The following is a 12927-nucleotide window of genomic DNA, read 5'->3' on the forward strand; positions in this document are numbered from 1 at the left end:
TTCGCAACGGAGTTGGAAGAGGAGATACGGCTGTCCAAGAAGAGTCCGCTCACGACGGCTAGCAAGCTCAATCTCTCTATGGATCGCGGTGGTATATATGAAGCTGACATCTCGTTCCCTCTCAAGCCACATGTGAGGCATCTGGAGGCAGTGACGGCGACGACTTGTGGTGATTATTTGCCGAAATATGCGATCCGTCAATGCGCTGATCACCGCTCCTGCTCCAGCGCATACAAGAGTATCTTCCGGCTTTAACCCGGAATCCGTTGAAGACATCGCAGCTGGTGACGACCGGTACAAGGCGAAGTATGCTCATTGGTTCCCGAAGCCAGGTAAGTTGATATCTCTGCGGTGCCTCCTACTGTTCACCACTGATGCTCCCATCTTTTCCCAGCGGAGCTCCCTGAGGTCGAGGACACGCCCGACTCGCTGAAGACACCGTACCCCTTGGAGACCCCTAAGACGATGCTGCGGCTAAGGTCGCAGTGGATGAAGGATCACTCTGAAGTCTGGCAGACGGCGGTAACCTCTCCCGGAAGGACGCGATCGGATGTAGTAGGCCTGGTTACGAAGTCGTTCACGATGTAGCCTACACTGCTCTTGGACCGCGCTCAGCGCCGTGCTATCATACACGAGACGATTGCAGTGGGTCAGATGTAACTCCGTGATGTTGGACACGAATCCGACTTGGGGTTATTGCCCAACAGTGTTTACGTGCTTGTATACTGTCCAAAGAAAGTCTGTCAGGTAGGATACTAACGCGGCGGTGGCTGAGCGTAGGACGCGTGCGTGACGACGCGTGTGTGACCTGGTGTGACAGTGGTGTGAGGCACGCGTCTTTGAGTTGGAACTCCGCCAGCGCCGCCTTGGCCCGACGCGTTCTCGCGCCGCCCTCTTCCTCCTCCTCCTCCTCCTCCCCCATCCTCATCCCCCGCCGCCGTCAGCAGCGTCACCACTCGCGCACTTGCTTCTAGCTTTACACACTCCATCTAAATTCACAATGTTGGAAGCCAAGCTCTCCGAGGCCGCCCTTCTCAAGCGTCTTCTCGACGGTACGTTTCCTCGCGTCCCGACGCGTCTCTTGGCTCACCCGACGCGTCCAGCCGTCAAGGAACTCGTCTCAGACGCCAACTTTGAGTGTAATGAGGAGGGCATCGTGAGTACTTGCTCTACCTCCCTGCTCCCATCCGACGCAACTCACCCGCCACCACACCCCAGCAACTCCAAGCCATGGACAATTCTCACGTCGCTCTCGTCTCCGTCAAGCTCTACGCGTCCGGATTCAAGCGCTACCGCTGTGACCGCCCTCTCCCTCTAGGCGTCAACCTTGGTTCCCTCACAAAGGTCCTCAAGTGCGCAAAGGACGATGATATCTGCACTCTCAAAGCCGGCGACGACGCTGATATCCTCTCTCTCACTTATGAAGCAAAGAGCGCGTGTCCTTTCTTTTCTTGCCTTCCCTTCCTTTCCTGTTTGTCCGTTGTGACGACTGGGTCGAGTGGACGCGTCCCCAAGGCGCGTCAACCACCTTCAGTCGCGCACCTCTCTTCTAGGGGGGAGCCAAATCCCAGAATGGATGCTGCGCACGAGGTTTCTCTGATGTTACCTTTGCTGTCAATCACGGTCACCGGCCGGTTGCGCTCTATGCAGCGTGTCAGGCGACTGTACTCGGTATCTCAGCTCGCGGCTGGAGAGCATGCACGCGATCTCACGCGAGTACGACTGCTACTCGACTATATTCGACGTACACGACGTCACACCGAACCCTCGTGTCCTCCGTTGCTCTCCATCCGCGTATTCGTCATGATCATGTCATACCAGACTAACGGATCGCAATCCCCGCAGACGCCGATCGCATCGCCGAGTACGAGATGAAGCTCATGGACATCGACGCTGACCAGCTTGGGATCCCCGACACTGATTACGACGCGTCCGTAACGATGCCCTCGTCCGAATTTTTGCGTATCGTCCGTGACCTCTCCCTACTCGGCGAGTCCGTCCGAATCGAAGTCTCCAAAGAGGGGATCCGGTTCGTGAGCGACGGCGAGGCCGCCAACGGGAATATCCTCATCAAGCAAAACGCGGAGGCGTCGGGCAAGAAGAAGGGCTCGTCGAGCAAGCGGAAGGGTGCCGACGACGATGACGACGAAGCGGACGAGCCGGAGGAAGAGGAGGGCGCGGAGGTGTCGGACGGCGAGGGCGGGAAGAAGAAAGTCAAGAAGGAGAAGGTCAAGAAGGAGGAGAATGGCGAAGATGTGGAGATGAACGGCGCGGACGAGGAGGATGAAGGCGAAGGCGAGTTCAAGCCCACAAAGGACGAGAACGGAGAAGGGGAGGAGGATGATGAGGGGTCGAGCAAGAAGCGGAAGCGCGGGTCAGGAAAGGTTCGTTGCCTGATTCTCCTTTGCCATTGGAAAGAAGAGCTCATGAAATTGACACATGCCAGAGCAAGCCCGCGAAGAAGGCCAAGAAAGAAGATGCAGACGATGATGACGATGACGATTTCGAGGGCGTGAGGATTGAGATGAATTCAGCAGTCACGCTCACATTCTCGCTCAAGTACCTTGTCAACTTCTCCAAAAGCTCGAGCTTGTCGAAAAAGGTCCAGCTCATGATGTCCAACGATGTCCCACTCCTTGTACGTCTTCCTGATCGTTCTGCTTTCCCTCTGCACTGGCGTCAAGGGTTGCTAACGGCATGACATATGTTTACGCAGGTCTCGTATGCGTTCAACCAGGGTCATATCCGGTACTACCTCGCACCCAAGATCGGTGATGACTAGGCATCCGAGTCGTCTCTCCTTCCAAGCCGCTGTTGTGCTCGCACCCGTCATATCAGCATCGCCGTCTCAACTCGCATTGTCCGCCTCCGTCCCCTCGTCTCCTTGTCGCATACGTACCATCTCTGTCTACTCGTATCCTCGCTATGTATGTTTCATTCCTCGTCATCTCTTGCTTGCTTGCCAATTGAAAGTAAATTGACCTCGTGAACTCACTGTAACCTGGCTTGGCGGCTGGCGTCGGCTATCGGAGGTGTGCCTGTCTGCCGCTTCGTTACAGGCGTCATGTATGTATGTGCACTGCACGTTCAAGAGGCTTCTTTGGTCTTGTGCGCCCAGTGGGTATGGGAGTATATGTAAGCTCGGCAAGCTGACTGTCTGCTACGGCCACGATAGATGACGGATGGGTGCTGAAGTTGACGATTGTCGATCTCGAGTTTAGACTTCGTCCTCGCCTCGTCACCAGTGGGCAACGACGGGTAAATTCATTTCCTGCCATATTCCGCTACCCTCTACCACTCTTGCTCTCGCATAACAAGCTCATTAGGCCATTGGCTTCTCCTTGATAATGATACATGGTAGCGCTCCGAACCCATATTCTGGCTGACTCTCAAGACCCTAAATCGCGACAATACTCGAGCGAACGGCGGACGCCATTCCCACAAAGATCAGCCTGGTGCACACCTCTAGCAAGGCCATGATGGACATTGACAACGTCAAGGAACAATTGCCTGCTGCAAACCTCCCGCGTGCCCTGGTGGACCTCGTTGACGCAGTCAAGATGTTGCAAGAATGCCAGACGCACCTATTAGCTGCAGTGCGGGAGCTACGGGAGGGTCAGGACAGGCTTTCCGCGCACAATGACGCGCTCTCTGCTATGTAGATTGCATACATGTACATCAAGGACGCCATGGTTTCGGAATCGTTCGGAGTGACCTTTGATGCGAAACTACGGCGCGCCATTCGTTCTGATACAGCCTCCACATACAGCAGTCTAGGATTGATTCACCATGTTACTATATCCTAATCCAACTAGACCCGTGCAATCTCATCCGGTGGTTTCTCTGAGTAGTAAGTAGCCAAGCGGAGCATTGTCGCTTGCCCGTAAGGAGCCCGTCTGCAGTCGCGCACACCGGCATCGTCCAATGGTTGACTGCGAGGCGGATCAAAATAGTCGGGATCCTTGGCTACAGACAATGTATATCAGCGAGGTACTGTAGGCTGATACCATTGTCACACAAGGAAGATGTATTCGTAAAATAGGCCATGAGATACATGACGAGACGTGATAGACGACGTAATAGCGTATACGAAAGCAATTCGTGAAAACATGAAGAACAAGGTATGCGGAGCATCAACACTCATATCTGAGACTATACGTTAGCAATTATAATACTGGAACCTTTACCTAGGGATGTTCGTGTCCAGCAACGCCTCCAGCTCCGTGATACAATCAGCGCATCGCGTATGCACTTCGCGCGCGTTCTCTAACAACGGCTTGATGTTCTCCGGAGCCATCGCGAGCTTGATGTCTGGGAGCGGGCCGGAGCTGCGATTTGGGCTAGGATCCACCCACGGCTGTGGGGGCGCCGAGCGAACAGATCCGGTCGGAGGTATACGCCCACGCGAAGGAGGACGTCGAGGACTGGGACTAGGAGCAGACTGTCGATTCTTGCTACGTGATGCCGACCTGGGGAGGTGTGCTCCTTCTCCCACATCGGAATCAACCTCTCGAACGTCAGAGAGTTTGATCGACCGTGTGTATGACTGCAACACTGAGGGTGGTATTGCGGAAGGTTTCTGGGGCGACTCGCCACCAAGACTCCACAGTGACGACTGCGAGCGGTCAGGAAGGCGGTGAGTGCCATTGGGGTCTACTGTGCGTTGGAAGAGATAGGGAGATTTGCCCTTCTTGCCTCGAACAGTTGCCGTACTATCAGACGACAGTCCAAGAGCCCGCGCGGCGTGCTCCAGATCAGATGCAGACTCAACACGATGCCAGTCTTCCTCGTCACCGAGGCTGGTACCACTGCGGCTCGCCAAACCAGAACTGCTACTGGGGAGCCCGGTTTGATTCGACAAATCGTCTACGAGCTCGCGGGGGCCGGCGGCAGCCTTAGACTTCTGACCCAAGCGGAAAATGGACGCAAGAGATGGGCGGCGAGGGGACGACTTGTGGGAGAGGGCGGGGGCTGTGCTGTATGGAGAGTTGGGATGAACGTCACGGCGACGAGAAGCTACGGAGTCGGGACCTGTAATCGTTCTCGCACTACGTCCTATAAGATTTGAAAAGACACGCGACTCACGTGGGAGATTCAAAGACGAATCCGTACTGGCGGATACAGACGACGATGACGGAGGAATGCGGGGAAGAACAGGTGGCTGAGTCTGATCAGCGTAGCTCTTCTTCAGCGACTTGAGCATATCGCGCAAGCCCCGCATCCCGAGACGGCTCGTCCTCCGCTTCTTGGTGGGCGAAGGTTGAGCTCCGGAAGGCACCGACTCTTCGCTCGGGAGCGTGACAGTGCTGTTCATGGCATCGCCCCAACGCCAATTGCGATTGATCACCTCTTCCGGTATACCTGGTTCCAAGGACATCGTAGCAGATGGGTCGGAATTATTCAACATCTCGCGTAGTAGCATGAGCTGTCGCTGACTGAGATCATGTCGTCCTGTCGACGCACGCCATTGGGCTGGAGGCGGGCTTGCCAGAGGAGGGGAAACACTCCCGGGAGCTGATGGATTGATGGTGGGTTTCTGCTCGTCCCCTGCAAGTGTAATAGCGCGCTCGCGACTCTTGCGACCATCCCGGACGGTCGGAACGGTTGGCGCAGACTGACTGGACGACGGTGGAGGCGAAGTTGCTTGCTGTTGATCTGGACCTCCTCCGCCCAGGTCGATAAGGAGCTCGGCGCATTCCCAAGAGAGTCGATACTTCGCTTCGATGTTGAGAAATGCCGAATTGAGTTGCGCACGGCTTGGAGTATGGCTAGTTGTCGGATTCGTTTGCGCTCGGGACCGTGTCGAAGGCTTGGGGAGATGTATGAAGCTTGGAGACACAGGTCGGGACTGCGACTCTTGAGGATCGTGGATGAGCGTACGGATCTGACTGGTCAGCGTCGTGTATGTAGCCTGAAGCTGCTTCAGCTCTGAAGAGGTAGTGAGCGGTACAATTCTTGTCGTCAGCACCTATACGAAGGACTTACGCTCGACACTTGCGGCAAAATCCCGAACCATGTTCAAGTCGCGCTTTAGGCTTACTTGCGCCTGGCTGATTCGTGCCGGGATCTTCAGATCGCCTAAGGAGTTCCGTCGAAGAAAGTTGGCATTACTCGGTGTATCGCGTTCTTTCGGGGACTGCGCCGTTCGACCAAGCGACGCAGTCTGAACGGGTGACGTAGACGGCATCGGTCGGCTCGGCGATGGGAGGGGAGACGGTACTGCTGAGTGTGTTGTTTCCTGGGAGGCTGAAGAAGTGACCTGTGTTGGGCGGGAGCCAAGACTGGGATGCGAACGCGATGGCTCAAGTGTGCGGTCAACGGACGCCCGTGTTGGACTGCCAGTGAGATCTCGAGGAGGTTTACGATCGCCCTTGTTGCGAGGTGGCGACGGAGGCTGAAGTTCGATAGGCGGAAGGAGAGGGATGTCTTGTGAGCTGCGGATGACGCGCGCTGGGGGACGTGGGGTGGTATTGTCATGAGCAGTCTCAGTGTCATGCGCTGACGATGCAGTCCCGGGACGCTGCTGTTTCTCCGCTTCCTGCGGAGCGACACTCTTTCGTCGCTTGTGCTTGCCACCGACGAGGCTGATCCGCCTTATACCTCCCATGAAGCGCCGGCTGCCCTTCTCTTCTCCTGCAGGTTTCTCCGGAGGGGGGTTACTATGAGCGTCGCTCGAGTGTCCATCAAACGTCTCGCGCGTAGTAGTTGAGCTCTTCTTCGCGCGATGAACATCCTCCACGCTTGCGGATGCCGACCGCTGCCTCGAGCTCGCACGGCTACTGGGAGTAGTCGGTCGCATATGTCGCCCGTCGCCATAGGACACGTGTCGAGGAACAGGTGGCCGTGTGCTCCAGCTCGATCCCGAGGACGAGGCCGCGATAGACACCTGCATGGATGTCGGGCGACGCGGAGTTCCACCAAACAGGAGCGTCGAAGTAGGAACGTCGTTCCCATCCGCAACCTCCTCCAGGTCCTGTGGTAAGGTTGAGTCGGTCCCCTCCCTTCCATGCCCACCGCGACCCTTCCCCTTGCGCGACGACGGCGAGCCCGGCTCACGTTCGCGATCTACGCCCATGAGATGGAGAAGCCGCTCGACGCTCCTCTCGTGCTTCAGTGATTCGGCTTGCTGTGGCGAGCCTGGCCCCTGACCGCCGCCACCACCGCGAAAAAACCACGACTTGGCACCGCTACCGCCATGTCCGGGAGAACTGGACGCAATGAAGCTGGTCGGGCGGGATCCTTCGCTCTCTGGATAGCGCTCGCGTTCGTGGGGGACGCGGGGCTCGCTGCGCTCTTTGAGCATCACTTCAGAAGGACCGGTGCTTGCACGCTTCTTGCGCCCTGTCCCCCACTTCTTCCCGACGGAGCCTATGCGTGAGAGGAGAGGCGTCTTCCCGGTGGAGGTGTTACTGATGTCGGGAGGGGGATCGTCTAGCGAAGTGGAGGGTAATTCGCGGCTTCGCTTTGAGTTGTCGGGTGTGACTGGACGGGGTGGCTCTGGAAACTCCGCACGATCCTCGAGCTCGAAGATCCCCTCCTCAAAGTTGGGCGGGGGACGCGACTTCTTGCGCAGGCGTCTGCGCTCCCGGTGGATTGGTGGGCTTGGCGGTAACAACGCAAGACGAGCTGCCACCGCAGCAGAGTTCCCGCCCGAGGCTGTCGGCCGCAGGGGAAGATGGGCATGGGAAGAGTAGGAGTAGCCTGCCACCGACTCACGCCCAGTGGTGGATGACACGGGTACGGAGAAGACTGACGCGGTCGGAGAGCGGGGAAACGGGGAAGGCAAGGGAGGCACAGGAGGAGGTATATCTGTAGGGATGTGAAAGGGCACACCTCTCGATCGCGTCGTCACCGTACGATCGTCCTCACGATCTGCAAATCCGTATTCCTCCTCGTCTGACGAACCCCAGGAGCCTCTCTTGCGAGGCGTTCTGCGGCGCGGCGACGCGCCGCTGCGGGCGTTGTCATCAAAGTCTTCATCCCAATTCTCAACGGGTGATGCAGACCCCCCTGCGTCGCGTGACGTGCTGCCGTTAGACGGTACTTGAGATTGTGCCACTGGACGAACGGAGGGCCGTGGAGAGTCGGTGTCCTGGAAGTCGTCATCCCAGTTCTCAGTTTGCTGTAGACGTTTCAAAGGAGTGGACGGGCCAGGTTCAGCCCAGGTCTTGAAGGGATGTTCCTTCTCCTTGGATAGAGGCGTGGACGGGTTTCGCGGTGCCGTGGGCACGACGCGTGGGCTGCTATCAGGACGAGGGTCATGAGCGTCGGTATTCGGGATCGTGGATGCACGATTGAATTCAAAGTCTTCGTCCCAGTTTTCCGCCAAGTCTGTTACAATGTGAACGGTCAATCCAGCGACTGGATGGGCCTGACGTTAGAGGACGTAAAGACGATACCTGGCTGTTGTGCTGGGGAAGTGAGTACGCTCATGGGAGGTGATCGTGATCGTGGTAAGTCAGTGGATGTGGCAGAAGGAGATGGATAGGAGGACTGAGAACATGAACGTGAGGCGGGAAGGAAAACGACGAGGAGGGCGAGCAAGGCGAGGAAGGTCAGAGAGACATGGAACACAACGTTCTGACAACAGACGCCCGGATCACTGCGGCTCGCGACGCTGGCTCAGCCTAGTCGCTCTTTCTCCCCCACTGACCGGTGTCCTACGAGCTCACATCTGCCAGGAATTATAGTCACACATGAAGATCCTCTTGTGCGCAAACATTCTCAAAACGACGACAACTGTTTGGACACGACAACTGTTTGGACACGACAACTGTTTGGACGAATACGATCGGGGGGATCGCAATCTTTCTGTCGAGTCTTCAACCACGGCTTTTGATACTGGACCACACTGCTGCGATAGTCAGAGGGAGAATGGATAAGCGAAGCTGCCGGTCAAATCTTTGGGACCGACGAAACATACAGGGTCGAGGAACGCAACTGGTTTCCTCAGCAGGCCAAAAACAATGCTGTATACGAGCCTCGCAACGGGTCTCTTATGTGCGCGTATTCCATCACAGGGCATTTGATGGGCACGAATTCTTCATCCACTTTGGCCCTCGGATGGGTTCAAGCTATCTGCACCGATGTCCGGCTACTGGTGTAGTAGAGCAATACCGAGCAACAGACATACTCGCAAGTACATAGTCGCCCACCACCGCGATCTCCGGGCGTACCACGGTTGAGCCCCCGCCCATCGCCACGGCCCGTTCCGGTGGGCATCCATCGTCGACAAGATCCTCGTCTGTGGGTAGTATCCTTTCATTCCTGTCGACCGAGACAGATGTCATCGGACGGCATCGCTTGGCAAGGGTGGACCACGTCGGACGACGCTGTAGACGATTCGGATGCGTTCAAGCGCAGCCATAGACGAGGCCGACGCTATAGGCGACTTGGGTCGACGGAGAGGAATGCAGGCGGCGTGTCGCCCCACCGGACGATATTATCGGGGGGGTCCTGGAGTCGCGTACATGTCTTCGGGTTCGATCTGCTCCTGTCGTGGCCTGAAATGAGCTGTACGATTTTCACCCCTGATCAGGATCAACGGGAGACTTCCAGAGCACGCTCTCACCCCTTTGGACACTGGGCATTCTGAGAGTGGTCAGCTTTGGGGGGAACTCGGTGGAGTCTTGGGGAATTGTTTTAACTTGTATGATTGTCATGCTCCATATTGATTCCGGGTGGACTGCGGCAGTCTGAATCCAGGACGGCGGGCTTGTAACGGGACGGTACGGGGGTCGACTGGGACGGGCAGTATTCTGCAAGCGTAATACGTACTCTGCGCAGATGTAGAGTACGCGACGCGTGGCGGAGATTCGACTTATACTTACACGCGTCGGTCGTGGCGGAGATTCGACTTATACTTACACGCGTCGGTCACGCCGGTCACACGGCGTTGTCACCGACGCGCGCGACCGACGCGCGCCCGCCGCTAGTGTTCTCCTCACCCGCCGCCAGTACTCAACCACCGACGCATTCCCCACCACTCCCACTCCATTCAGCCCATCTCCCTCGTCGTCCACCACTCCCTCCACGACACTAGTCTCACTCCCAGTCCGAACCACAATCCACCCCAGTCAGCCACTTCCTTCAAATCTCAATCTGCAGCCACAGCCTACAGACTCCCAACAGTCTGCTTGCTGGTCATAGCAGTCTACCTATCACGTCTCTCCCCACTGTAATCAACTCACCTTCTCGACTCCCACCGCATGGACCGCACCCTCACCGCCCGACCCCTCAAGCGCTCCGCTCCGCTCCCCAACTACAGCGACAGAGCACAGGCCCGCATCATCAGGCAGAAGCTCCTCGAGCACGAGCAGGAGATTGAGGACCTCCAGGCTTTTAACATTACTCCCGTAAGTCCCATTCACACACTCTCCGTCCTTCTCCATCTTAGCCTTTGAAAGTCCCCCACCCCAGTCTCACTTTCCGTCTCGTTTACGTTATACTCACCCAGACCAACTCGTTCCCACAGGAAGAGCTTCGTATCCTCACTGAATCCTTCTCCTCCGTCAAAGCCGAGTTCACCGACCTCGACGGCCTATCTTGGGAAACCCCTCTCGCTCGCCAGGTTCTCCTCGCATGGGTACGTCTTCTCCCTCATATCATATCCGCCCAGACTTATCTGGCCATTCCCAACATCAGCACTCCCAACAAGCCGCTCGTTCCCGCGGTAACCACGCCCAGCATCTCGATTTCGCCATCCTCGCCGGACGCATCCGCCGGAGCCCATCCTCCAACCGCTCCCTTGCGTCTATCCTCGCTCCTCCGAGGCTCAGTACCAGCTCGCCCGACCCCTGCCCCCTCACGCGCGATCCGCAGGCGACGCTCCGCCCCACGACCCGCCATGCACGCTCTCTGGAAGAGCAAATTCGCGTTTCCGAGGTGGTGCGCGCGTTCACTCAAACGGACCGCCCCCGCCGTGCGGACGAAGCGACGGTCACTCCTACTGCATCATTTCCCTCGCACTTTCCGCGAGCCGCTGTAGGGGAGACGGAGCGGGCGCCGCTTCCTGCACTGTTCGAGCGCGAACCCGTCCCGGATGGTGACGTCGGCCGCACGCCTCGGCCTCCCCAACGTCTGACTACTGTCGACTACGCGGACGTACACGCAAACGGCTTGGCGCTCACGACGCCGGTCCCCGCTCCCGCCCGTCGCGGTTCGCCGTCGGCCCGATCGGGGCGTCTACGGATCGTGAAGTCGCACTCTGCGCCAAGCGTCCCTCTCGCCGTGTCTTCCTCCCCTCCGCCAACGCCGTCCTTACGCTCGGGACACGTGCGCGACGGGAACGCGTCTACCCTAGACGCCACCGGCTCCGCCCAGGCAAATACCAGTCGCCCGACCAAGTCCCTGCCGCCTAGCCGAATTCCTCTCCTTCGGACCAAGTCCCTTGGGGCAAAGTCGACAGCACAGCTTGCATCCCGCGCTGTTCGAGAGCCGGGCTCGAGTTCGTCGGTTACTACGTCAATATCCACACCAACCTTCACCTTCTGCGCCGGGCCCTCCTACCCTCCATCTAGTGGGGTGAAGTCGGCGGGTACGACCATGGCTCGAACTGTTACCAGCCGCGCTCGAGGCGAGGCTGCTGGCCTGCACTCTCTCGATGACGCGCCTCCTACATCCCATTTGCCTTCGTCCTACCCTTCTCCGTGCGAAGGCGAACGCACAATCTCGCTTCCGCTTCGCAGAGTGGGCTCCCAACCCGCCCAGACAGTCAAGGCTCTGCCCCAGCGCTCTGCTCTGTCTTGCTTCCCTTCGTCCGACGGCGACGCCTCTAGCGCTCATCCTCGCTGTCAGTCCAAGGCGAGGTCCGGCGTTCCCGCAACGGTCTCAGCAGAAACGGTGGGCACGACCGCGGACACTGGGAAGGACACCCAAGAAGGGACAGCAGATTCCACCGCAAGCAGCGAACGCGACTCTGTTCATGAATTGGGCGATGGCAACCGGGCGGATGGAAGAAGAGCAAGGCTGGTCCTGATAGAAAGGACGAGGCCGCTGTGACCCTTGTCTCGGGGACGAACCTTGATGGAGGATGCGGATGCGAAGGAGGAGCGGGTCGCTCGTCTCTCTTACATCTCCGCATCTCTGCGACGCCCTGGGAGACCCTACGTCGGACAGGGCGCACATCCTTTCAGAGTTCGCTCCAAATCGGACATAAGCTTGGACCTTCGACTTACTTCGCGCGTTTTGATCTATCGTTCGTTATTGTAGCAGCTCGTCTGCTTGATTGACTATCCACGTACAGCCGCCGAAGCATTGCTATCCACTACACGTCACGTTCCGGAATTCCATCGCAGATGTCATTGTATCGCACGTCCCGCGTTACTGTAGTTCTAACGCATTATATCAAATCGAATGCGTGCACGTGTGCCGAGAACATTCGAGATACATGCCTACCCTGTATACCTTCAAGAACTCATCAGTTGTGCTACTATCGCGACCCCAGTGTTCGGACAGACCCTAGTGTTCGGACAAAGGACCATGTCTCCCTCATTTTCCACCCGATAAAGCTGCAAGCTGGCAAATAGGTGCGCGAGTTCATTCCAAACAAGCAGAAAAAAGAACCAAATTTATTCACAGAGTCACTGCGGCGATCTTGCAGGAGGAAGTGGTGCAACTCATCCCTATTCAAACTTGATGAGTCTCGCTCCGAGCTCCTCCTCGGGCGCTTCCTTTCATGTTTCTCAGACGTACTCATACACACCCATGATACCCAGGACTCAATTCTCCGAAGCCTTCACTGGTGCACAAATGGGAGAAACAAGACTTGGCCCTCGAGGGCGTGACAGTGCAGCCACATTTTCACTCTCCGACCTGGTTAGGCTGCTCGGCTAAGGCTCATCAAGTTGGATGACGGACATTCCCGAAGGCCGGCAGGGCTCGGCAAGCGTGACGATTCGTGACCTTCTGCGCGGAGAATCGTCCGAA

The 12927-nt window shown here is 57.4% G+C and overlaps 3 protein-coding genes across 3 annotated transcripts; 2 read left to right on the plus strand and 1 right to left on the minus strand.

Annotated features, from left to right (window-relative positions):
- Positions 1–1000: 1000 nt before the first annotated feature.
- DICSQDRAFT_72222 (proliferating cell nuclear antigen) lies at positions 1001–2782 on the plus strand (the record flags this gene model as incomplete). Its single annotated transcript, XM_007371130.1, has 6 exons — positions 1001–1052; positions 1104–1156; positions 1219–1438; positions 1846–2110; positions 2518–2638; positions 2717–2782. The coding sequence occupies 6 exons, from the start codon at positions 1001–1003 to the stop codon at positions 2780–2782; spliced, it is 777 nt and encodes a 258-aa protein (XP_007371192.1).
- Positions 2783–3973: 1191 nt separating this feature from the next.
- DICSQDRAFT_184012 (uncharacterized protein) lies at positions 3974–8433 on the minus strand (the record flags this gene model as incomplete). Its single annotated transcript, XM_007371131.1, has 4 exons — positions 3974–5031; positions 5086–5928; positions 5986–8331; positions 8400–8433. The coding sequence occupies 4 exons, from the start codon at positions 8431–8433 to the stop codon at positions 4184–4186; spliced, it is 4071 nt and encodes a 1356-aa protein (XP_007371193.1). The 3' UTR covers positions 3974–4183.
- A 1775-nt stretch (positions 8434–10208) lies between these two features.
- On the plus strand, positions 10209–12392 carry DICSQDRAFT_184013 (uncharacterized protein; the record flags this gene model as incomplete). Its single annotated transcript, XM_007371132.1, has 3 exons — positions 10209–10355; positions 10457–10585; positions 10645–12392. The coding sequence occupies 3 exons, from the start codon at positions 10209–10211 to the stop codon at positions 11998–12000; spliced, it is 1632 nt and encodes a 543-aa protein (XP_007371194.1). The 3' UTR covers positions 12001–12392.
- Between the last annotated feature and the right edge of the window lie 535 nt (positions 12393–12927).

This window comes from Dichomitus squalens (assembly GCF_000275845.1).
Source record: "Dichomitus squalens LYAD-421 SS1 unplaced genomic scaffold DICSQscaffold_90, whole genome shotgun sequence".
Lineage (NCBI taxonomy): Eukaryota > Fungi > Basidiomycota > Agaricomycetes > Polyporales > Polyporaceae > Dichomitus > Dichomitus squalens.